The sequence below is a fragment of the Meles meles genome, chromosome 13 (assembly GCF_922984935.1).
Source record: "Meles meles chromosome 13, mMelMel3.1 paternal haplotype, whole genome shotgun sequence".
Lineage (NCBI taxonomy): Eukaryota > Metazoa > Chordata > Mammalia > Carnivora > Mustelidae > Meles > Meles meles.
In genome coordinates, this window is record NC_060078.1 from 47,700,639 (window position 1) to 47,727,739 (window position 27,101).

The 27,101-nt window shown below is 36.4% G+C and overlaps 2 protein-coding genes across 3 annotated transcripts in view; one reads left to right on the forward strand and one right to left on the reverse strand.

Moving 5' to 3' along the window:
* The window catches only part of ZFAND4 (zinc finger AN1-type containing 4), a 93,777-nt gene that overhangs the window by 16,842 nt on the left and 49,834 nt on the right, over positions 1 to 27,101 (forward strand). The gene's annotated exons all lie outside the window — the stretch shown is intronic.
* On the reverse strand, positions 9,999 to 12,012 carry LOC123955539 (60S ribosomal protein L30-like). Its single transcript, XM_046027698.1, has 2 exons — positions 11,966 to 12,012; positions 9,999 to 10,359 (listed from the first exon to the last, which is right to left on the reverse strand). Exons 1-2 carry the CDS (start codon positions 12,010 to 12,012, stop codon positions 9,999 to 10,001), a joined length of 408 nt encoding a protein of 135 aa, XP_045883654.1.

The following is a 27,101-nucleotide window of genomic DNA, read 5'->3' on the forward strand; positions in this document are numbered from 1 at the left end:
TTTTTTTAATTTTATTTATTTATTTGACAGAGAGAGAGAGAGCATAAGCAGGCAGAGCAGCAGGGAGAGGGAGGGGGAGAAGCAGGCCCCCCACTGAGCAAGGAGCCTTTCCAGGGGCCGATCCCAGGATCCCGGGACCATGACCTGAGCCGAAAGCAGTCGCCCAACCAACTGAGCTACCCAGGGACTCCCTGAACTTTTTCCTAATGTTTGTTTCTACTCCCTCTGCCTAGGCTGCAAGATGATCTTTCTTGACTTTTCACAGGGAGAACCAGGTGGGACTCTTAGAGATAAAACTCTTAACCGTATGGAAGCCCTCTCTAAACTGTGGCCTCCAGGAATTCCTCAGTCTTATGCTTGCTAATCCATCCTCAGCCTTCACCAGTTCCTGGAACTTACCATTTCAGTGTTCCTTCAGGTAAACAGATCTTGGCTGTAACTCTCAGGATTTTCATATCTCTGTTGATTTGGGGTGATGGTTTGTCCTCCTCCCTATGTCTCTAACAAATTGAAAAAGAGTTGTTGGTTTTCAGTTTGTTCAGCTTTTTTGTTTTGTTTTGTTTTAAGTTTGGGAGTGGCAACTTTTAAGCTCTTTTAAGATACTACATGTAGTATCTGAAACTGGAAGTCTCAATATTGTTTTTAAGGTAACTACATTTATCAAGACCCTATTTCTGACTGAGGTCACATGTTGAGGTATTGAGGGTTAGGGTTAAGACTTCAATATATGAACTTTTGGGAGATACAAGAGAACCCATATGTAGTATATAGTTCTATTGTTATTGGCAAACATTACTGTCCTGTAACTATCACCACAATCAAGAACCCCACCAAAATCCTCCTGTGCCTGGAAGCAAAGGGGAAGAGAAAGAAAATCTGGTATCTCAGTACAGTGAGAAGTTGGCTCAGAGATAAATCTGTTCCTCAAACTCTACAACCACCATGTTTTTGTTTTGTTTTGCCACCTACTTTCTGGTACTGCAAGATGCTTTTGGATCATCTTGTATATGTACTGCACTGTCTTAGAATCAGCCACTTCTTCAAGGAATCCTGGTTCCTTTTATTGGAGTAGTATTAGAAACCAAGATCTGGGCATGACAATTGACTTTTCAGCCACAATAATAGAAATCGGAAGACAGTGGACTATTATCTTCACAAGGCTGAGAAAAATAACAATCTCTAGAATTGAGTTTGTCTTCTAGGATGATGACAAAGTAAAGATATTTCCAGCAAAAACAAAACTTGAATTTCCAAACAACAAACTCTTGCAAAAGGAACTGCTAAAGGAAATATCTTAGAGGACAAATGATCTCTAAAGGAAGTTGGTGCAGGATGGAATGATTATGAAAATGGCACACTTGTGGGTAAATCTAAATAAACATTTCTTAATAAAATAATAATGTATGAAGGTTTGAAAAAATAGAATTAAAGTGCTGCTAACAATGACATATAAGTGAAGAAAGAGTTGTTTGTAATAACAATGCTAAAGGTGTTAGCATTGTTCATGAAGAGGGTAAAGATGTGATTAGCTCTAAAATTTATCAAATATGATCATTTAAATTTCTAGAGTAATCATTAGAGATTAGAAATGGAGTTATCTGATTTCCAAATGGTAGAAGTACCCTACCTTCTTCTATTTGTCTAAATTAATTCATAAAGGAGGCAGACAGTTAAACCAGAGCAAGTAGAAAGCACAAAATTAGAGGGAAAATTAAAAAAGAACATATCAGTAATACCAATAATGTAAAGTGGATTAAAAAAAGTCTCTCATTGAATGACCACAATTGATAGATTAGTTTTAAAAAAACTGTGAAATTCTGTTTATAAGAGACTTAATGTAAAATGTAAGAACCTCAAAATGTTGAAAGGACTGAAAAAGATTCACTAGGCAAATATTATCCTGAAGAAAGCTAGTGTTTCTGTATTGATAATTATGTAAAATGCATTTAAAGTGAAACATGTGAACAAATCATGTAGGTATGTTCATAGTAGTATTGTTGATAATTTTTAAATTGTGGAAACACAAGAATACACTACAATGAATAAATTGTGATATATGTAAATATTATATATTGGAATCGAATTCTGTGGAATAGAATTACAACAGGGATTGGAATAATAGCTTCATGCCTGACATGGGTAAATTAAAAACAATGCTGAATTAAAAAAGCAAATCTTGGAGGAACAAATACACTATGATTCTACTTATATAAAGCTAAAAAAAGGGCAAAAGAAACCATACTACATATTGAAGTAAAGCAATAACAAAAATCAGAGGAATAATTCACACCGAATTTGCAATGGTGATTACCCCTGGATTGAGGGAAGAGAATGTAGTTGGAGAGGAGCATGGAAGAGGGTTTTTTCTCCATATCCTCATCAACACTTGGTTTGGCTGATCTTTTTAATTTTAGTCGTCCTAATAGTCAAGTAGTGATATTTCATTGTGGTTTCAATTTATAGTTACCTAATGACTTATGATATTGAGCATCTTTATGAGCATGTTTGCCATCCATATATATATATATATTTTTTTGTTTTGTTTTGTTTTGTTTTTGTCGAAGTATCTATTCAACTCTTGTACCTATTTTTTTTTAATCAGGTTGTTTGTTTTTTTACTGTTGAATTTTGAAAATTCTTTATATATTCTGAATATAAGTATTTAATTAGATTTTGCTTTAGTTAGATAATTGCTGAGATTTTCCTCCCCAGCTGTGATTTATCTTTTTATTCTCTTAACAGTGTCTTTTGAAGAGCAGAATTTTAATTTTGCTGAAGTCCCAGTTTTTCAAGACAGTTTTTTTCATCAATATAGATGTCATATCTAAAATATCTTTGTCTCATCTGAGGTCACAGAATTTTTTCCTCCAAAAGTTCAATTACATTAATTTTTAAAAATATTTTATTTATTTATTTTGGAGAGAGAGCAGGGGAGGAGCAGAGAGAGAGAGGGTGAAGGGAGCAGGAAACAATCTCAAGCAGACTCCATGCTGAGCGTGGAGCCCAACATGGAACTCAGTCTCACCACCCTGAGATCATGACCTGAGCTGAAACCAAGAGTCTGATGTTTAACAGACTGGCCACCCAGGCACCCCTCATTGATTTTTTTTTTAGTATTAAATCAACATCCCTGGAATTAACCTTTTTGATCATGTATTATCTTTGATGATAATGTATAACAGTAATGTATTGAGTTCTATTTGCTAAAACTTTGTGTAGAATGTTTGTATCTGTGTTCATGAAGGATATTTGTTTTATCTTGTAATGTTTTGGTTTTTTTTTCTGGTTTTCTGGTTTTGGGATCAGGGAAATACTGTCCTCATGTGATGAAATGGGACTATTCCTTCCCCTTGCAATGTTTTGAAAGAAAGTAGAATTGGTATCGTATCCGCATCTGTGAAGCCATCTCTCTTTAAAAAAAAAAAAGATTTATTCATTTATTTTAGAGCGAGAGTGAGAGGGAGGAGGAGAGTGCACGTGAGCAGAGGTAAGGGCAGACTGAGAGGGAGAGAAAGAATCCTCAAGCAGACTCTCTGCTGAGTGTGGAGCCTGACTCAGGGCTCAATCCCAGTACCCTGAGAGCATGACCTGAGGGGAAATCAAGAGTTAGCTGCTTAACCTACTGAGCCACCCAGGTACCCTTTTTTTCTTTTTAAGATTTTTTTTTTTTTTAAGTAATCTCTATGTGTAATGTGGGGCTTGAACTCAAACCCCGAGAGTCGCGTGCTCTACCAACTGAGCTAGCCAGGCACCATACCCCCCCCTTTTTTTTGAGGCCATCTCTTTAATAAATAAAGGATTATTCAAGTTCTTTTCATTCTTGAGTGAGTTTGGGTAGCTTGAATCTTTGAAGGATTTCGCACATCTGTTGAATTTTATTGGCATAGGGTTTATAATACTCCCTTATTTCTTTTGAGTAGTTGTAGAATCTGTAGTGATGTCACCATTCTCATTCCTAATACTGGTTATTGGTATATTCTCTTTCTAAAAATCAAGTTTTAAAAAAAGATTTACTTATTTATTTTAGAGAGAGAAAGTGTGGGGCGGGGGGACAGAGAGAATCCTTAAGCAGACTCCCCACTGAGTGTGGAGCCTGACTTGGGGCTTGATCCGAGCCCCCAAGACCATGACCTGAGCCAAAATTGAGTCAGCCACCTACTTGACTGAGCCATCCAGGTGCCCCTAAAAATCAGTTTTTATCAATTTTACTGAATTTCTTCAAGAGTCAGATATTAGGGGCACCTGGCTGGCTCAGTTGGTGGTGCATGTGACTCTTGGTCTTGGGGTGGTGAGTTCAGGCTCCACACTGGGCGCCTACTTAAAAAAAAAATAGAGCCTACTTAAAAAAAAATCAGATTTTACTTGCATTGATTTTTTTTTGTTTCCTATTTCATCTATTTTTGTTTTGATTTTTATTAATTATGTTTATGCTTACTTTGGGTTGAATTTGCTCTTTTTCTAATTAAGAGAATGAGGTTGATATGAAACTTTAATGAAATATTGATATTTATGGGGCTTCTGAGTGGTTCAGTTTGTTGAGCGTCCAACTCTTGGTTTCAGCTCAGGTCACGATCTCCAGGTCTTGGGATCCAGCCCACCACTTCACTCGGTGAAGTCTGCTTGGGATTCTCTCTTTCCCTCTCTCTCCACCCCTCCCTCTGCTCACGTGTGTGCACTTTCTCTCTCTCTCTCAAATAAATAAAATCTTAAAAAAAAAAAAAAAAGAAATATCGGAATTTAGTGTCTTAACTTTCCTTCCAAGTAGTGCCTTATTGTCCTCCCATTCATTTTGTTATATTGTATTTCCATTCAGTTCAAATCATTTTTTAATTTTCCTTTGATTTTTTTTTATCCGTGGGTTATTTAGAAATATGTTGTTTAGTTTCTAAAAATTTGGAGAATATTGAGATATCTTTGTTACTGACATAAATTAATTCCACTATAAAACAGGAATTCTTTTAAATTTGTAGAAACTTGTTTTATGGTCCTTAGTATGGTCTGTCTTGGTAAATGTTATTGTGCACTTGAGAAGAAAAATGGATATTCTGTTGATTGGTGGAGTCTTCTGTACATTTCAATCAGTTCAGTGTTGGTGATAGTGTTCTGTTTTACTGTGTTCTTACTAATTATCTATCTACTTGTTCTGGCAGCCATTTGGGAGAGAGGTATATAAAACTCCAACTGTAATTGTGGCTTTGTCTTTTTCTCCTTCCAATTCTGTCAGCTTTTGCATTATGTATTTGGAAACTGTTATTAGGTACATACACTTTAGGATTTTATGTCCTTTTGATTTCATTGACTCTTTCATCATTATGAAATGATTTACCTCCTTTATTCTTGGTAATTGTGTATGCCCTGAAATCTACCCCAGATTTCTTTGGAGTTGTGGCCAACATAAAATATCTTTTTTTTTGTTTTTTTACTTTTTTTTTTTTAAGATTTTATTTATTTATTTGACAGAGATCACAAGTAGGCAGAGAAGCAGGCAGAGAGAGAGAGAGAGAGAGAGAGGGAAGCAGGCTCCCCGCCTAGCAGAGAGCCCGATGCAGGACTCGATTCCAGGACCCTGAGATCATGACCTGAGCCGAAGGCAGCGGCTTAATCCACTGAGCCACCCAGGCACCCTGTTTTTTTACTTTTAATCTATTTGTGTCTTTATATTCAAGGTGGCTATTCCTTATAGGCAACATCTAATTAAATCTTGTTTTTTAATTATTATTGATTATTCCAATCTACCCCTGCCTTTAAAGTACAGTTTTTAGATCATTTAAAATGTCTATAGATATGCTTAGGTTTTACTTTGTCATTTTATTGGCTTCTATTGTTATATCTGTTCTTTGCTCCTTTTTTCCATCTTTGTTCTGGATTATTTGTTATAATTTCATTTTATTCCCCTTTGTTGGCATATCAGCTATAACACTTTGTCTTGATATTTTAGGTGTTGCTTTGGTGTTCTGTAGCATACATCTTTAACTTACCATTCTCTATCTTTGAGTGATATTATGCCATTTTTACATGTCTTATACAAACCTTACAATATTATACTCCCACTTCTCTCATCCTGGCCTTGATGCTATTGTTGTCATGCATCTTTTATAAAACTTTTATAAAAGTTATAAATTCCATAATACATTAGTAATTATACTTGAAAAATTATTTTTTTAAAATGTTTTAAAAATAAGCAAAAATACTTAGTTACTGTTTATGATGCTCACTATTCCTTTACATGGACCCAAATTTTAATGTAGTATTTTTCTTTTTCCTTAAGGACTTAACGTTCATGTTGTAGTGTAGGTTTGCTGGTAACGAATTTTTCTGCTTTTGTGTGTCTGAGATTTTTTTTTATTTAAAGATTTTATTTATTTATTTGACAGAGAGAGAAAGATCATAGGCAGAGAGGCAGGCAGAGAGAGAGGGGGAAGCAGGCTCCCTGCTGAGCAGAGAGCCCAATACAGGGCCGATTCTAGGACCCTGAGATCATGACCCGAGCCCAAGGCAGAGGCTTAACCCACTGAGCCACCGAGGCCCCCCTGTATGTCTGAGATGTTTGTATTTCACTTTTTTAACTTTAAAAGTTGAGATAAAACTCACATAACATAAAATTCACCATTTTGATGTGTGTAATGCGCTGTGTTTTAACATTCACAATATTGTGCATTAATCACTACTCCCTGATTTCAGAAAATTTCTATCATTCTCAAAAGTAACCTTGTACTTTCCAGTTTACCTCTATACTTTGCCCACCCTGGCATCTGCTAATCTTCCTGTCTGTACGGATCTGTCCATTCAGGACATTTCTATAAATAGAATTATACCGTATGTTGGCTTCTTTCACTTAGCATGTTTTCAGGGTGCATCCAAGTTGTACTTTATTCCTTTTTATGTCTCACTTGTATGTCATCATATGCATGTACTATACTTTTTAAACATTTTATCAGTTGGTAGATATTTAATTGACTTCTAAGTTTTGGCTATTATGAATTAATACTATAATGTACAATTATGTACAAATCTATATGTGAACATGTTTTCCGTTCACTTGGGTATAAGCCTAAGAGCAGAGCTACTGGATCGTATGATAGTTTTATATTTAACAACTGGAGGAACTGCTGAGCTTTTTCATAGTGGCTGCACCATTTTACATTGTCACCATCAGTGGTGAGAATTCCTGTCTTTCTACATCCTCAACAATGCCTGTTATTTTCCAAATTTTTATTATAACTATCCTAGTGATATCTCATTATGGGTTTAATTTGCTCTTCTCTGATGACTAAAGATGTTAAGTAGGCATCTTTTTGTGTTTATTGCCCATCATCTTGGGGAAGTGTTTAGCCAAATCCTTTGCCTGTCTTTAAGTTGAATTACATGTCTTTTTGTTGTATTGTGACAATAGTTATATAGATGCTAAACTTTCATCATCATATATTAGATGCTAAACCTTCATCATCATAAACCTTCATGAAAAGACAAACCACAGAACAAGAGAAAATAATTGCTTTTGTGGATTTTCTTCTTACTTTTCTTGATGGCATCCTTTATTATTTATTTATTTTTTTTTTTGCAGGCTTTTAAAAAAAATTTAAATTCAGTTACCCAACATATAGTACATCACTAGTTTTTGATGTGGCATTCAGTGATTCATTAGTTGAATATAACAGCTAGTGGTCATCACATCACGGGCCCTCCTTTTAATGCCTTTGATGCTCAAAACTTTTTAATTTCATTAAGTCCAACTTGGGTTTTCTTCTTTTGTTGCTTGTGCTTTTGCTGTCATTTAAAAAAATAATTGTTAATTCAAATTTAATTGACATATCACATTGTATTAGTTTTAGATGTATAACAGTAATTTAAAATTTAATATGTGTATATATTATGAGTACCACAGTAAATTTACTTAATATCCGTCACCATACATAGTTACAATATTTTTTCTTCTGATAAGAGCTTTTAAGATGTTCTTTCTTTCTGTATTTATTTTTTAATATTTTACTTACTTATTTGACAGAGAGAGATACAGCGAGAGAAGGAACACGAGCAGAGGGAGTGGGATAGTGAGAAGCAGGCTCCCACTGAGCGGGGAGCCTTATGTGGGGCTCCATCCTAGGACCCTGGGATCATGACCTGAGACAAAGACAGACACTTAATGACTGAGCCATACATGTGCCCCAAGATGCTCTCTCTTTAAAAAAAAGGTATTCTCTGAACAACTTTCAGGTATACAATACAGTATTGTTAACTATAGCCACGATACCGTATATTATGTAAGTACAGTGGACTTCTCTTAAGTGGCAGTTTGTACTTTTGACCACTTTCACCCATTTTGCATACTCCTCAACCAAAGTCTCTGGAAAATACCCATCTGTTTTCTGTATCTGTAAGTTTGGTTTTCTAAAAATCCACAAATATGTAATACCGCACATGATTTGTTTTTCTCTGACTTATTTCACTTAGTATAATGCTCTTGAGGTTAATCAGTCTTGTCACAAATAGTAGAAGTTCTTTTATTTATGGCTAAATAGTATGTATTTTATAATATATAGCACATTTTCTTTATGCATTTATCCATCTGTGGACATTTAGGTTGTTTCCATGCCTTGGCTACTAATGCTTCAGTGAATAGGGGGGTGCAGGTTCCTTTTTGAGATAGTGGTTTCATTTTCTTTTTTTTTTTTTTTAAAGATTTTATTTGTTTATTTGACAAAGGGGGAGATCACAGGTAGAGAGGCAGGCAGAGAGAGAGAGAGAGGGAGAAGCAGGCTCCCCACTGAGCAGAGAGCCGGATGTGGGGGCTCGATCCCAGGACCCTGAGATCACGACCCAAGCTGAAAGCAGAGGCCCAGCCCACTGAGCCACCCAGTCCCCCCAGTGGTTTCATTTTCTTTTGATAAATATCGAGAAGTGAAATTACTGGGTCATACAGTAGTTCTTTCTAGTTTTATTTTTTTGAGGAAACTTCACACTTTTTTCCATAGTGGCTGCACCAATTTACATACCCACCAACAGTGCACAAGGGTCTCCTTTTCTCCATAGCTTTGCCAACACTTAACTTCTTGTCTTTTTGATAACTAGCCATTCTAATAGATGTGAGGTGATATCTCACTATGGTTTTGATGTCCATTCCTCTGATGATTAGTGATGTCAGGCACCTTTTCATGTACTTGTTGGCTATCTAAATTTCTTCTTTGGAAAAATTTCTGTTTAGACCCTCTGCCCATTTATTAAATTGTTTTTTTTGCTATTGAGTTTTATGAGTTTTTAACATATATTTGGAACTTAATCCCTTATATATGATTTGCAGTTGTTTTCTCCCATTCATTTTGTTGCCTTGCATTTTGTTGATGGTTTCTTTTGGTGTACAGAAGCTTTTTAGCTTGATGTGGTCTCATTTATTCATTTTTGCTTTTGGTATCAAATCCAAGAAATCATCACCAAGACAGATGTTAAGGATCTTACCCACTATGTTTTCTAAGAGTTTTATGGTTTCAGGGGCATCTGGGTGGCTCAGTTGGTTAAGCGTCTGCTTAGGTCATGATGCCAGGGTCCTGGGATCAAATCCTGCATTGGACTCCCTGCTCAGCTGGGAGCCTGCTTCTCTCTCTGCCTGCCCCACCTCGTTGGTGCTTTCTCTCTCTCTCTCTGTCCTAAATAAATAAATAGAATCTTTAAAAAAAACAAGAGCATTATGGTTTCAGTTCTTAAATTCAAGTCGTTAATCCATTTTGAGTTGATGTTTATTTATGAGAGATGCATATTTTATGTACATAAGATAGTGGTCCAATTTCATTTTTTGGCATATGGCCGTTCAGTGTTCCCAGCACCATTTATTGAAAAGACTTTTTTTCCCTGTTGTATATTCTTGACTCCTTTCTCACAAATTAATTGACCTTTTGTATGTGAGTTATTTTTTGGGCTCCTTATTCTCTCTCTTTCTCTCTCTCTCTCTCTTTTTTTTTTAAACAAGATGTGGCCAGTTATATTAAAGAAAAATTCTGCATGATTTACTTTTCACCAATCTGTTCTGGCATGCTTCTAATGCTATCAGAATTACTTGGATCAATGATAGCCAGCCTGCATACTCTGTAGTATTTCCCACATGCTGTGCCCAATTTGATATTATTGCCACTGTAGTGATGGACACCAGTTTTGGCCAACATGGTGTAGTATTCTGTTTCAGATTTCCTCAAGGCCGGGCAGTTGTTGGCGAGGATGACCAGTTTTGCTTTGCAGTATCTGGTGATTTTCAGAGTCTGCTTGTACCCCAGCATGTACTTTACACTTTTCATAACGAGCTGGAGCCTAGAGTTGATCGACTCCAGAGACTTTTTGTCTTTGCTGCTACCATCTTCCTGTCTTCCTGAGCTTAGGTGCGGGATGGCCCCAACCAAGAGCAGCTGCCAGAATCTGGGCTCTTTATTCTCTTGTTTTATGTGTCTCTTTTTATGCCAGTACTATACTGTTTTGAATACTATAGCTTTGTAATATAATTTGAATTCAGGAAGCTTGATGTGTCCAGCTTTGTTCTTCTTTCTCAAGATTTGCTTTGGCTATTTCTGGTCTATTGTGGTTTCTTAAAAATTACAAGATTGTTGGAGTCCCTGGGTGGCTCAGGTGGTTAAGCTCCCGACTTTGGCTCAGGTCATGATCTTGGGGTCCTGGGATCAAAGCCCCGTGTTGAGCTCTGTGCTCAGCAGGGAGTCTGCTTGTCCCTTTTTCTTCTCCTTCTGTCCCTTCCCCTGCTCATGCACTCTATCTCTCAAATAAATAAATAAAATGTGTAAAAAAAATTAGGATTGTTCATTTCCGTGTAAAAAAATGCGATTGGAATTTCATAGAGATTGCATTAAGTCTATAGATTGCCTTGGATAGTATGAACTTTTTTTTTATGCTCAGTTAGCCAGAATATAGTACATAAGTTTTTGTTGTAGTGTTCAATGATTCATTAGTTGCATATAACAACTAGTGAACTTTTTAACAATTCTTCAAATCCATGTGTGCAGAGTATCTTTCCATTTATTTGTTTTCTAGTTTCTTTCTTCAGTGTCTTATTGTTTTCAGTGTACAGGTCTTCTTTTTTTTTTTTTTTTCTTAAGATTTTATTCTTAAGTAATCTCTATACCCAATTTGGGATTCAAACTCACAACCCTGAGATCAAGAGTCCCATTGAGCCAGCCAGGGGCCCCAGTGTGCAGGTCTTTAACCTTCAAGGTTAAATTTATTTCTAGATATTTCATTCATTTTTTAAAAATATTTTATTTATTTATTTAACAGAGAGAAAGAGAGAGCGTGCACAAGCAGGGAGAGCTGCAGGCAGAGGGAGAGGAAGAAGCAGGCTCCCTCTGGGGCAGGGAGCCCAATGTGGGGCTTAATTCCAGGACTCTGGGATCATGACCTGGGCAAAGGCAGATGCTTAACTGACAGCCACCCACGCAACCCTAGGTATTTTATTCTTTTTGATGCAATTGTAAATTGGGTTTTTATTTTAACTTTTTAAAAGATTTAATTTATTTATTTGAGAGAGAGCACAGAAGGAGAGGAAGAAATAGACTCCATGCAGAGCAGAGAGCCAGAGGCAGGGCTTGATCCCAGGACTCTGAGATCATGACCTGAGCCAAAGGCAGACACTTAACTGACTGAGCCACCCAGGTGCCTCTGTAAATTGGGTTTTTAAGATTTCTCTTTCTGATAGTTCATTATTAGTGTATGGAAACAGAACTGTTATTTATGATTGATTTTGTATCCACAACTTAACTGAATTTATTTTATTCTAACAGGTTTTTTTTTTTTTTTTGGTGGCATCTTTAGAGTTTTTTAATATATAATATGTCATCTGTAAATAAGAACAGTTATACTTTTTCATTCTAAATTGGATACCTTTTCTTTTTCTTGCCTAATTGCTCTCACTAGGAATTTCAGTACTATGTTGAATAAAAGTGGCAAGAGTGGGCATCTTTGTCCTGTTACTGACCTTAGAGGAAAATCCTTCCATTTTTCACCATTTGGTATGATGGTCATTGTGAGCTTGTCGTGTGTGTTCTTCATGATGTTGAGGTACATTTTCTGCAGACCCACTTTGTTGACAGTTTGTAATATGAATGGATGTTGAATTTTTAAATGCTTTCCCTGCATCTGTTGAAATGATCATATTTTTATCCTTTTTTTATCATTCATTTTTTAATGGCGTGTATCACATTAATTTACGGGTATTGAACCATCCCTGCATTCTGGAATAAATCATGGTATATGATCCTTTTAATGTATTGTTGAATGTGGTTTGCTAATATTTTATGAGGATTTTTGCATCTCCGTTTATCAGGAATATGGTCCTGTAATTTTCTTGTAGTATCCTTGTCTGGTTCTGGGGTTAGGGTAATTGTAGACTGGTAAAATGAATTCTGGAAATGTTCCCTCTTCTATTTTTTGGAAGAGTTTGAGAAGGATTAGTATTCACTGTTCTTTAAATGTTTCCTAGAATTCACAGGTGAAGCCATCTGATCCTGGGCTTTTGTTTGTTGGTAGATTTTTGATTGCTGATTTATTCTCCTTATTAGAACTGGTCTGATTTTTTCTTTCTTTATGATTCAATCTTAGTATGTTGTGTGTTTCTAGAGATTTATCTATTTCTTCTACATGGTCCCATATTTTGGCTTGCAATTCTTCATAGTAGTCTCTAAGCTTTTGTATTTCTGTGATATCAGTTGCAGCTTCTTTTTGATTTCTGATTTTATTTACTTGAGTCTCCTCTCTTCCTGGTGAGTCTGGCTGAAGATTTATATGCTTTATCTTTTCAAAGACATTAGCTCTTAGTTTCTTTGATCTTTTCTATTGCCTTTTTAGTCTTTATTTCATTTACTTCTGCTATGGATCTTTGTTATTTCATTCCTTCTACAAACTTTAGGCTTAGTTTGTTCTTTTTTTCCTTTTCTTTCCTTGTTCCTTGAGTTGTAAAGTTCGGTTATTTGGAATCTTTCCTGTGTCTTAATGTAATTGTTTGTTGCTGGGAATGCCTCTCTTAGAACTACTTTTGCTTTATCTCTTAAGTTTTGGTATGTTGTATTTCCATTTTCATTTGTCTCCAGGTATTTTTTTATTTCCTTCTTTGATTTGTTCTTTGACCCATTATTTATTCAACAGCATGTTGTTTAATCCTCATGTATTTGTGAATTTTGTAGTTTTCTTTTTGTAATTGATATCTAGTTTTATAACATTATGGTTGGAAAAGAGACTTGATATGATTTCAGCCTTCTTTAGTTTATTAAGACTTGTTTTATGACATGACATACGATCTATCCTGGAGTATGTTCATTTGTGCTTGAGAAGAGTGTACATCCTGCTATTTTTGGATGGAATGTTCTGTAAATGTTTGTTAAAACCAACCAATGAATCATTGAACATTATATAAAAAACTAATGATATACTATACCTCAGCTAATTGAATTTAAATTAAAAGAAAATCCAGCTGGTGTAACAGGTCATTTATATCCAATGTTTCTTTTATAGACTTTCTATCTTGATGATCTGTTGGTGAAAGTGGGATATTGAAGTACCCTACTATTATTATATTGCTGTCTGTTGATATTTGTTTTATAGGTACATAGATATGTTATTGATACATGATATTTGTTGATTGATTGATACATGATATTTGTTTTAGGTACATAGATATTTATAAATAAAATATCCTCTGTGGGATATTACAGCCACCCACCTTTATCATTCTATAATAACCTTTTTTGTCTCTTTTTATAGTCTTTTTCTTGAAATTCATTTAGTCTGATATAGTGCTCCCCATTTTCGTTTGGTTTCTTTTGATATGGAATGCATTTTTCAATCCCTTTCTGGTGTGTTCTTAAAGCTGAAGTGAGTCTTTTCTAAGCAGAATATAGTTAAGTCTTATGATTATTATCATTGGCCCATTTAGCTACATTATCTTTTGATTGGAGAATTTAGTCCATTTACATTTAAAGTAATTATTGTTATGGTATGGGCATTATTTCCATTATGTTAATTGTTTTCTTGCTGTTCTGTAATTCCTTTGTTTCCCTTTTCTCTTGCCCCTTTGTGATTAGATGATTTTCTGTAGTGGTATGCTTAGATTTCTTTCTGTTTATCTTTCGCATATCTACTATAGGTTTTGCTTTGTGGTTAAAACCAGGAAGCTTATGTAAAACATCTTGTGTTTATACAGTTTATTTTAAGCTCATAAAAACTTAATTTTAAATGCACTCTAAAGCTCTGCATTATTACTCTTCCTCCTATGTTTTACATTTTAGTATCATAATTTATCTTGTATTCATTAACAAATTATTGTAGTTACAGTTGTTTTTACTACTTTTGTCCTGTGACTTTCACACTTGATCTATGAGTGATTAACCCACTGCTATTGCATTAGATTACTCTGAATTTAACCATATGTTTACTTTTAACAGTGAGATTTATACTTTCAGATGTATTCCAGTTACTAGTTATAGTATTCTTTCATTTCAGTTTAAAGAAGTCCCTTTGACATTTCTCATAATTCTAGTCTGTTGTTGCTGAACTCCTTCAGCTTTTGCTTGTTTTTGGAAAAGTTTATCTTATCTGTAATTCTGAAAGACAGCTTTGCTAGATGGAGTGTTCCTAGTTGGCAGGTGTTTTTTTTTTTTTTTTTTTCTTTCAGTACTTTGAATACATTGTAACACTTTTTTCTGACCTGGAGATTTTTTGCTGGAAAGTCTTCCTATGGTTTTATGGTGGTTTCCTCGTTCTTAAGAAGTTGTTTTTCTCTTGCCGCTTTAGTTTTCTAAATGCTCTCCTTGTCTTTAACTTAAAACAGTTAAATTATAATATGTCTTGATGTGGGTCTCCATAGATTCATCTAAGTTTTATGTCCGTTTTTCTGTACCTTCATCTTCTGGGACCTCTATAATGCAAATATTGGTCTCTTTTTTTCTCTTCACTCCTCTGATTGGATGAATTCCACTGTTTGCTGATTTTTTCTTTCAGTTTGCTGATCTTTTCTTTTGCTTCATCGAGTTGGCTGTTTACCCCTATATTGAATTTTTCAATTGAGTTATTTTATTCTTTAGCTCTTGATTTATCTGATGCTTTCGTACATTTTCTGTCTCTTTGTTGAAATTCTCACTTCGTTCATGCATTATTCTCCCAACCTTGGCAAATATCTTTACGGCCAGCCATTATTTTGAACTTGTTATCAGGTATCATTTCATTAAGGTCTTTTTCTGAATTTTTTTCTTGTTCTTTTGTTTGAAATGTATTTGCCTCTTCCTTCACTTTTCTTGACTCTCTATGTTGATTTCTGTGCTTTAGATAAAACAGCCTCTTCTCCCAGTCTTGATGTAGTCTTCTCATGTAGAAGATGAACCTTATCATTCAACCCTGCCGTAGCTCTTGGTTGTGTCTCAGATCTTTTTGATTGTCCAAACAGTCTGTTCTTTGTGGCTTGCAGTAGTTGAGGATTTGCCAAGACTGTGGGTGTCCCAGAGGGGAAGATCTCAGCATGTAGATGCAGGCTGTTTGGAAGCTGGACCCCTAGGCTACAGCCTTTCAAGTATGCAGATTTACTTCTTTTAGGGAAAGGCTCGTAGATGGGTGTTTTTATCTGCCTCTTCTGCACTGTACTGTAGCCAGTTAAGAATTATTTCTATGTTATTTTCTTTAAAGAAAAAAGTTTATTGGGGCACCTGGGTGGCTCAGTGGGTTAAAGCCTCTGCCTTCGGCTCAGGTCATGATCCCAGGGTCCTGGGATGGAGCCCTGCATCGGGGTCTCTGCTAAGCAGGGAGCCTGCTTCCTCCTCTCTCTCTGCCTGCCTCTCTGCCTGCTTGTGCTCTCTGTCAAATAAATAAATAAAATCTTTAAAAAATAAAGAAAGAAAAAAGTTTATTTATTTTAGAGACAAAGAGAGAGAGAGAGAGTGCACAGGCAGTGAGAAGGGCAGAGAGGGAGAGAAAGAATCTCAGACTCCCTGCTGAACTTGGAGCCTGATGTGGGACTTGGTCCCAGAATGCTAAGATCATGACCTGAGCCAAACCAAGAGTCAGGTGCTCAACAAACTGAGTCACCCATCTGCTGCAAGAATTGTTTCTCTGTTTTTCATCACCCACAAAAACCAGAGTGCCAGGTATGTGTGTAAGCGTCTTTCTGGAGATAACAGAGGCCTGGAACAATGCAGAGGGAGAAAGTACAAAGATGGCACCTGTTGGTTTCCTTGGTCTCTTTAGACTATTTTAGTCAACCCCTTGATGTGTGTTAAATTAGAAGCGTGCCTCTCAGACTCCAACTTAAGCAAACAGATCTCTTTCACAGAAAGTCTGGGCATTTCTGTTTGTTGCTTCTATTTTGGGTCTGAGGTGGTGGTTAGCCCACCTCAGTTAGTGAGTCTACATTAATCCTTTAAGAACTATATTAGCCTTGTCAGTCTCATGTTTCAAAAAGCGACATGTTTTGAGGTCCTGTCTCTCCGGTGGAGATGCACAGTGTGGGGTCTAAACTCTTTGATCCTTAAGGAGAAGTTAGGAATTGTGAGTTTCCTTTTAGTTATGTGTTGTTGTACCAGAGGTGGTGTTTATGGTGAGGTTGTTCCTCAGCCTTTCCCACCTATTTAAATATGGGTTGTTTTTCTCTTGGTTGTTTGATGCTTAGTTTCTGAATTTCTTTCAGAGGGAATTGTTCCTTATGCATCTAATAGATTTGGTGTGTTCCTTAGGGGAGGTGAGCCTCCTTATATAACCATCTTGAACCAGAACCAAAAGTGAACTTCTCTGTTAATGTGGGTCAGCAAGTGGGACTGCCACAGGACATGAAATACAAAGATCTGGAAAAGTCAAGAGAAGCTGTGGTAATTTTCAAGAAACCACTGCCTAATCCAAAGCCCCAGTGGGCAGTGTCTTTTTTATTGTTCACGGTTATATTTCATCTCAGAGAATAATGTCTGATACAGAATAGACACTCAAATATTTGAAGAATGAATGAGTGAAGGCAATCCAGAGTGATGCTTAATATTTCTTAACTGTATCTAATTGAAATGTGGTCTTCTGGTGTAGATTATTTTCCTGTTTCTGAAATTAAAATATGCAATCCTTTATATGTTTATACCACTCCTTCTCACAATCCTCTTTCTACTATTTTTTGCTTTTTCTGAAATGACTACATTTCCTACAGTTTTCAAATTTACTTTCAAGATCTTTTTTTTTTTTTTTAAAGATTTATTTTTTTGACAGATAGAGATTACAAGTAGGCAGAGAGGCAGGCAGAGAGAGAGAGAGGAGGAAGCAGGCTCCCAGCCAAGCAGAGAGCCCGATGCAGGGCTCGATCCCAGGACACTGGGATCATGACCTGAGCCGAATGCAGAGGCTTTAACCTGCTGAGCCACCCAGGCGCCCCAAGATCTTTGTTTTAAAGTGTGCGTGTTATATGTATACTCATAACATCATGTAACCTTAAGAATTAAAGTAGTAATTCTCAGTATTGAATAGATGTACACATTCAGTATTGACAAGAAATTGGAAATAGAAATAATTTTAATTGCATTGATTTTTTTTCACTTAAAAATAGGTTTTTTTAAAAAATTAATATACTTTGTTAGAGCAATTTTAAGTTCACAATAAAACTGGGCAAAAAACAGAGAGTTTCCAAATAAACCACTCCCCTCTTACCTCTTCCATTATCAACATTCCACACCAGAGTAGTGCATTTGTTACAGTTGATGAACCTACAGTGACACATCATTTTCCACCTAAAGCATGTAGTTTATATTAGGATTCACTCTTGCATGTTTACATTCTTTGGGTTTTCACAAATGTGTAATAATGTGTGTCCACCATTCCATTATCAGATAGAATCATTTCAGTGCCCTAAAAGTCCTTAGTGCTCTGCCTATTTATTCTTTCCTCCCCACAACCACCCACTGGCAACCAGTTTAAAAAAATTTTTTTTTTGCAACCAGTCTTTTTACTATCTATTCCATAGTTTTGCCTTTTCCAGAATGTTATATGGTTGGAGTCATACAATGTGTAGACTTTTTAGATTGGATTCTTTCCTCTAAAAATGGGCATTTAAGTTTCCTCCATGTCTTTTCATGACTTGATAGTTCATTTCTTTATACCACTGTATAATATTCCATGTCTGCGTGTACCACAGTTTATCCATTCACCTAGTGAAGGACATCTTGGTTGCTCCAGGTTCAGATGATTATGAATAAGGATGCTATAAATATTCAGGTGAAGGCTTTTATGTGGGCATAAGTTTTTAACTTTTTGGGGAAGACACCAAGAGAGTAACTGATTGCTGGATCATATGGTAAGTGTATGTTTAGTTTTGTAAGAAACTGCCAAAGTGGCTGTACCATTTTGTGTTCTCCACCAGCAGTACGAGGGTTTCTGTTGTTACATATCCTTGTCAGCATTGGATGAAGTCAGTGTTTTGGATTTTGGCCGTTCTAATAGGTTTGTAGTCGTATCTTGCTTTAATTTGCATTTCACTGGTGATATAGGTTGAACATTTTTTTCAGATGCTCTCTATATATTCTTTGATAAAGTATTTTGTCAAGTCTTTAACTGGGAAAAAAAAAGCCTACATACTGTATGATTCCAGTGATTTTGTTTGTTTCCTTGTTGTTGCATTTTAAGAGTTCTTCGTATAATTTGAATAATTGTCCTCTATCAGATATGTCTCTTGCAAGTATTTTCTCCCAGTCTGTGGTTTGCCTTCTCATTCTTAAACATTATCTTTCACAGAGCATAAGTTTTTAATTTTAATGGAGTCTAGCTTATCAATTATTTCTTTCATGGATGATGCTTTTGGTATTGTATCTAAAAAGTTATCATTGGGGCACCTGGGTGGCTCAATCAGTTAAGTGTCTGACTCTTGGTTTTGGCTCAGGTCATGATCACAGGGTCATGGGATTGAGCCCTGCATCAGGTTCCATTGCTCAATAGGGAGTCTGCTTGAGATTCTTTCTTCCTCTGCTCCTCCCCCCAAATCATACTCCTTTCTCTCTCTAAAATAAAATCTTTTTTTTAAATGTTATTTATTTATTTGAGAGAGAGAGAGATCACAAGCATGCAGAGAGGCAGGCAGAGAGAGAGAGGAAGGGAAGCAGGCTCCCTGCTGAGCAGAGAGCCCAATGTGGGGCTTGATCCCAGCACCCTGAAATCATGACCTGAGCTGAAGGCAAGAGGCTAAACCCACTGAGCCACCCAGGTACCCCTAAAATAAATATAATCTTTTAAAAGAAGGAAAATATTAACTTTGGAAAATAAATTAAAAATAAAAAGTCATCATCCTACCCAAGGTCAACTAGGTTTTTCATCATGTTAACATATAAGGGTTTTATAGTTGGCATTTTGCATTTATGTCCCCAATATATTTTGAATTAATTTCTGTGCGGGGTGTAACTAAGATATGTGAATAAATTCTTTCTTTCTTTTTTTTTTTTTTTTCATGTGGATGTTCGGTTGTTACAGCACCATTTCTGGGAAAGACTGCTTTTGCTCCATTATATTGCCTTTGCTCCTTTATTAAAGATTAGTTGACTGTATTTATGTGGGTTTACTTCTGGGCTCTGTATTCTGTTCTCTTGGTTTATTTGTCTGTTTTTTAATAATTACCACACTGTATTGATTACTGAAACTTTATAGCAAGTCTTGAAGTCAGGTAGTATTAGTCTTCCAGCTCTGTTCTTCTGTATTGAGTTGACTATCCTGGGCTTTTTGCATCTCCATATAAACTTTACGATTTTGTTGATATCCACAAAATAATTTGCTGAAATTTTCATTGAGATTGTTTTGAACCCACATTTTGACAATATTGAATCCCACTATCCATCGAAATGGAATCTCTCTCCATTTATTTAGTTCTTTGAAATCTTTCCTGAGAATTTTATGGTTTTCTACATATGGATTTTTAAATTAATTTATTTCTCATCATAGCACATATCCTCCCCACTGTCCATCTTCCAGCCCATCCCTTCCACCCCCGCCCTCCAGCAACCCTCAGTTTGTTTCCTGAGATTAAGAGTCTCTTATGTTTTGTCTCCCTCTCTGGTTTCATCTTTTTTCATTTGTCCCTCCCTTCCTCTGTGATCCTCTGTCTTGTTTCTCAAATTCCTCATATCAGTGAGATCATGTGGTAATTGTCTTTCTCTGATGGACTTATTTTGCTTAGCATAATCTCCTGTAGTTCCCTCCACATCATTGCAGATATATATATATATATATATATACACACACACACACACACACATACATATATATATACACACACGTATATATATATATACACCAGATCACATCATCTTTATCCATTCATCTGTTGATGGACATCTAGGCTCTTTCCATAGTTTGGCTATTGTGGACATTGCTGCTTTAAACATTTGGTTGCACATGCCCCTTTGGATCAGTACATTGTATCTTTAGGGTAAATACCCAGTAATGCAATTGCTGGGTCATAGGGTAGCTCTATTTTCAACTTTTTGAGCAACCACCGTACTGTTTTCCAGAGTGGCTGCACCAGCTTGCATTCCCACCAACAGTGCAGTTGGGTTCCCATTTCTCCGTGTCCTCGCCAAATGCCTGTGGTTTCCTGACTGGTTAATTTTAGCCATTCTGACTGGTGTGAGATGGTATCTCACTGTGGTTTTGATTTGTATTTCCCTGATGCCGAGTGATGTGGAGTACTTTTTCATGTGTCTCTTGGCTATTTGGATGTCTTCTTTGCAGAAATGTTTGTTCACGTCTTTTGCCCATTTCTTGATTGGATTCTTTGTTCTTTGGGTGTTGAGTTTGATAAGTTCTTTATACATTTTGGACACTAGCCCTTTATTTGATATGTCATTTGTAAAATCTGTCAGTTATCTTTTGGTTTTGTTGACTGTTTCTTTTGCTATGCAAATGCTTTTGATCTTGATGAAGTCCCAGTAGTTCATTTTTTGCCCTTGCTTCCCTTGCTTTTGGCAATGTTTCTAGGAAGAAGTTGCTGCCTGTATTCTCCTCAAGGATTTTGATGGATTCCTGTCTCACATGGAGGTCTTTCATCCATTTTGAGTCTATTTTTGAGTGTGGTGTAAGGAAATGGTCCAGTTTCATTCTTCTACATGTGGCCGTCCAATTTTCCCAACACCATTTGTTGAAGAGACTGTCTTTTTTCCATTGGACAATTCTTTCCTGCTTTGTCGAAGATTAACTGACCATAGAGTTGAGCGTCCATTTCTGGGCTCTCTATTCTGTTCCACTGATCTATGTGTCTGTGTTTGTGTCAGTACCGTACTGTTTTGATGATTACAGCTTTGTAATAGAGCTTGAAATCTGGAATTGTGATACCGACAACTTGGTTTTCTTTTTCAACATTCTTCTGGCTATTTGAGGTCTTTTCTGGTTTCATATAAATTTTAGGATTATTTGTTCCATTTCTTTGAAAAAGTTGATGGTATTTTGAGAGGGATTGCATTAAATGTGTAGATTGCTCTAGGTAGCGTGGACATTTTCACAATATTTCTTCTTCCAATCCAGGAGCATAAAATGTTCTTCCATTTCTTTGTGTCTTCCTCAGTTTCTTTCATAAGCATTCTATGGTTTTCTGAGTACAGATTCTTTACCTCTTTGGTTAGATTTATTCCTAGGTATCTTATGGTTTTGGGTGCAATTGTAAATGGGATTGACTCCTTAATTTCTCTTTCTTCTGTCTTGTTGTTGGTGTATAGAAATACAACTGATTTCTGTGCATTGATTTTATATCCTGACATTTTACTGAATTCCGGTATGAGTTCTAGCATTTTTGGAGTGGAGTCTTTTGGGTTTTCCACATAAAGTATCATATCATCTGCAAAGAGTGAGAGTTTGGCTTCTTCTTTGCGTGTTCAGATGTCTTTTATTTCTTTTTGTTGTCTGATTGCTAAGACTAGGACTTCTAGTACCATGTTGAATAACAGTGGTGATAGTGGACATCCCTGCTGTGTTCCTGACCTTAGTGGAAAAGCTCTCAGTTTTCCCCCATTGAGAATGATATTTGCAGTGAGTTTTTCATAGATGGCTTTGATGGTATTGAGGTATGTACCCTCTATTCCTATACTGTGAAGAGTTTTGATTAAGAAAGGATACTGTACTTTGTCAAATGGATTTTCAGCATCTATTCAGAGTATCATATGTTTCTTATTCTTTCATTTATTAGTATATTGTATCACATTGTTTGATTTGTGGATGTTGAACCAACCTTGCAGCCCTGAAATAAATCCCACTTGGTCATGGTGACTAATCCTTTAATGTACTGTTGGATCCTATTGGCTGGTATTTTGTCGAGAATTTTTGCATCCATGTTCATCAGGGATATTGGTCTGTAATGCTTCTTTTTGATGGGGTCTTTGCCCATCTTTGGGATCAAGGTAATGCTTGTGAAATGAGTTTGGAAGTTTTCCTTCCATTTCTATTTTTTGGAACAGTTTCAGGAGAATAGGTATTAATTATTCTTTAAATGTTTGGTATAATTCTTCTGGGAAGCCATCTCACCCTGGGCCCTTGTTATTTGGGAGATTTTTGATGACTGCTTCAATCTCCTTACTGGTTTTTGATCTTTTCAGGTTTTCTATTTCTTCCTCTCCAGTTTTGGTAGTTTATATGTCTCTAGGAATGCATCCATTTCTTTCAGATTGTCAAATATGCTGGCATATAATTGCTCATAATATGTTCTTATAATTGTTTTTTTTCTTTGGTGTTGGTTGTGATTTCTCCTCTTTTGTTCATAATTTTATTAATTTGGGTCCTTTCTTTTTTCTTTTTGCTAAGTCTGGCCAGGGGTTTATCAGCCTTATTAATTCTTTCAAAGAACCAGCTCCTAGTTTCATTGATCGGTTCTACTGTTCTTTTGGTTTCTATTTCATTGATTTCTGCTCTGATCTTTATTATTTCCCTTCTGCTGGGTTTAGGCTTTATTTGCTGTTCTTTCTACAAGTCCTTTAGGTATAGGGTTAGGTTGTGTATTTGAGACCTTTCTTGTTTCTTGAGAAAGGTTTTTAAATCTATATACTTTCCTCTCAGGACAGCCTTTGCTGTATCCCAAAGATTATGAACTGTTGTGTTTTCATTTTCACTTGTTTCCATGAATTTTTTCAATTCTTCTTTAATTTCCTAGTTAAGACATTTATTCTTTTTTTATTTTTTATTTTTTAATTTTTATTTTTTCCATTCATTCTTTAGTAGGATGCTCCTTAGCCTCCATGTATTTGAGTTCTTTCCAACCTTCCTCTTGTGGTTGAGTTCTAGTTTCAAAGCGTTGTGGTCTGAAAATATGCAGGGAATGATGCCAGTCTTTTGGTACCAGTTGAGACCTGATTTGTGACCGAGATGTGATCTATTCTTGAGACTGTTCCATGTGCACTGAAGAAGAATGTGCATTCTGTTGCTTTGGGATGGAATGTTCTGAATATATCTGTGATGTCCATCTGGTCTATTGTGTCATTTAAAGTCTTTTTTTTTTTTTTTTTTTTTTTTTTTTTTTTTTTTTAGACAATTTACTTCCCCCTTTTATTAATTTTTTCAGCGTAACAGTATTCATTCTTTTTGCACAACACCCAGTGCTCCATGCAAAACGTGCCCTCCCCATCACCCACCACCTGTTCCCCCAACCTCCCACCCCTGACCCTTCAAAACCCTCAGGTTGTTTTTCAGAGTCCATAGTCTCTTATGGTTCGCCTCCCCTCCCCAATGTCCATAGCCCGCTCCCCCTCTCCCAATCCCACCTCCCCCCAGCAACCCCCAGTTTGTTTTGTGAGATTAAGAGTCATTTATGGTTTGTCTCCCTCCCAATCCCATCTTGTTTCATTTATTCTTCTCCTATCCCCCTCCCCCCCCCCATGTTGCTTCTCCATGTCCTCATATCAGGGAGATCATATGATAGTTGTCTTTCTCCGATTGACTTATTTCACTAAGCATGATACGCTCTAGTTCCATCCACGTCGTCGCAAATGGCAAGATTTCATTTCTTTTGATGGCTGCATAGTATTCCATTGTGTATATATACCACATCTTCTTGATCCATTCATCTGTTGATGGACATCTAGGTTCTTTCCATAGTCTGGCTATTGTAGACATTGCTGCTATAAACATTCGGGTACACGTGCCCCTTCGGATCACTATGTTTGTATCTTTAGGGTAAATACCCAGTAGTGCAATTGCTGGGTCATAGGGTAGTTCTATTTTCAACATTTTGAGGAACCTCCATGCTGTTTTCCAGAGTGGTTGGACCAGCTTGCATTCCCACCAACAGTGGAGGAGGGTTCCCCTTTCTCCACATCCTCTCCAGCATCTGTCATTTCCTGACTTGTTAATTTTAGCCATTCTGACTGGTGTGAGGTGATATCTCATTGTGGTTTTGATTTGTATTTCCCTGATGCCGAGTGACGTGGAGCACTTTTTCATGTGTCTGTTGGCCATCTGGATGTCTTCTTTGCAGAAATGTCTGTTCATGTCCTCTGCCCATTTCTTGATTGGATTGTTTGTTCTTTGGGTGTTGAGTTTGCTAAAGCCAAAGTTGGTGGCATCACAATTCCGGACTTCAAGCTCTATTACAAAGCTGTCATCATCAAGACAGCATGGTACTGGCACAAAAACAGACACATAGACCAGTGGAACAGAATAGAGAGCCCAGAAATCGACCCTCAACTCTATGGTCAACTAATCTTCGACAAAGCAGGAAAGAATGTCCAATGGAAAAAAGACAGCCTCTTCAATAAATGGTGCTGGGAAAATTGGACAGCCACATGCAGAAAAATGAAATTGGACCACTTCCTTACACCACACACGAAAATAGACTCCAAATGGATGAAGGACCTCAATGTGAGAAAGGAATCCATCAAAATCCTTGAGGAGAACGCAGGCAGCAACCTCTTCGACCTCAGCCGCAGCAACATCTTCCTAGGAACAACGGCAAAGGCAAGGGAAGCAAGGGCAAAAATGAACTATTGGGATTTCATCAAGATCAAAAGCTTTTGCACAGCAAAGGAAACAGTTAACAAAACCAAAAGACAGCTGACAGAATGGGAGAAGATATTTGCAAATGACATATCAGATAAAGGGCTAGTATCATTTAAAGTCTTTATGTCCTTGTTGATCTTTTGCTTAGATGATCTGTCCATTTCAGTGAGGGGAGTGTTAAAGTCCCCTAGTATTATTGTATTATTGTCAATGTGTTTCTTTGATTTTGTTAGTAATTGGTTTATATAGTTGGCTGCTCCCATGTTAGGGGCATAGATTTTTAAAATTGTTAGATCTTCTTGTTGGACAGACCCTTTCAGTATGATATAGTGTCCTTCCTCATTTCTTATTATAGGTTTTGGTTTAAAATCAATTTGTCTGATATAAGGATTGCCACCCCGGCTTCCTTTTGATGTCCATTAGCATGGTAAATGGTTTTCCACCTGCTCAATTGAAATTTGGAGGTGTCTTTGGGTCTAAAATGAGTTTCTTGCAGACAGCATATCGTTGAGTCTTATTTTTTTTATCCATACTGATATCCTGTGTGTTTTGATTGGAGCATTTAGCCCATTTACATTCATGGTAACTATCAAAAGATACGAATTTAGTTCCATTGTATTACCTGTAAGGTGACTGCTACTGTATGTTGTCTCTGTTCCTTTCTGTTCTGTTACTTTTAGGCTCCCTCTTTGCTTAGAGGACCCCTTTCAATATTTCCTCTAGGACTGGTTTGGTGTTTGTCAATTCTTTTAGTTTTTGTTTGCCCTGGAAGCTTTTTATCTCTCTATTTTCAGTGACAGCCTAGCCCGATATAGTATTCTTGGCTGCATTTTTTTCTCGTTTAGTGCTCTGAATATATCTTGCCAGTCTTTTCTGCCCTGACAAGTCTCTGTGGATAAGTCTGCTGCCAATCTAATATTCCTACCATTGTATGTTACAGACTTCTTGTCCCAACCTGCTTTCAGGATTTTCTCTGTGTCACTAAGACTAATAAGTTTTACTATTAGATGATGGGGTGTTGACCTATTTTCATTGTTTTTGAAGGGAGTTTTTCTGTGCCCCTGGATTTTGAAGCTTGTTTCCTTCCCCAAATTAGGGAAGTTCTCTGCTATAATTTGCTTCAGTATACCTTCTGCCCATCTCTCTTTCTTCTTCTGGGATCCCGATTCTAATACCATTCCATCTTATGGTATCACTTATCTCTTGAATTCTCCCCTCGTGATCTAGATAGTTGTTTATCTTTTTCTCAGCTTATTCATTCTCTGTCATTTGTCTTCTTTATCACTTATTCTCTCTTCTGCCTCATTTATCCTAGCAGTAAGAGCCTCCATTTTTGATTGCACCTCATTAATATATTTTTTTTTAATTTCAACTTGGTTAGATTTTAGTTCTTTTATTTCTCCAGAAAGGGATTCTCTAGTATCTTCAATGCTTTTTTCAAGCCTGGCTAGCATCTTTATAATCATCATTCTGAACTCTGGTTCTGACATCTTACTATGTCTGTATTGATTGGGTCTCCAGCAGTCGGTATTGCCTCTTGTTCTTTTTTTTTTGAGGTGAGTTTTTCTGCCTTTTATCCAGAGAAGAATATTTTATCCAGAGACGAGTAGATGAATGAGACAACAAAATGCTAAAAGGGTAACATTGACCCTAGAAAGATATACACTAACCAAGTGAGAAGAGACCCAAAACCAGGAGGAGAAAAAAGGGAAAAAAAAAATTTAGCTGGTGAAGAGAACAGAGCCACACACTTGATGTAGGGTATGTTTTGGTCTGTTAGACAAAACTACCTCCCAAAATTTTGAAGAAAGAAAAACTTCTATATATATATAAATAAGGGTAAACACAATGATGGGATGGAATATTACTGTAAAGATGAAAATTTAAAAAGATTTTAAAAAAGGAATTGAGGTGATAAGTTGTTGAAAAAAAAAAACGGAGGGAATGTGATCAGGGTGCGGAGTAGAACAAAGCCATATGGTAGATTTAGGGTATATTTTGGTCTGCTAGAAGAGTCTGTATCCCAAAATATTAAGGAAAGAAAAACTTATACGTATAAGTAAAAGAAGGTTATACAGAATGAAGTGATAGACTATAAGTATAAAAATGAAAATTAAAAATAATTTTTAAAAAGGTATTGA

What these genes read in the sequence shown, in the direction of transcription:
- LOC123955539 (XM_046027698.1), bottom strand. Translation starts at nt 12,012, where the DNA reads ATGACCATCATACCAAATGGTGAAAAATGGAAGGATTTTCCTCTAAG. An exon ending in TGGAAGGATTTTCCTCTAAG is followed by an intron (nt 10,360 to 11,965) that starts GTCAGTAACAGG and finishes CCCGCACCTAAG; the next exon opens with CTCAGGAAGACAGGAAGATG.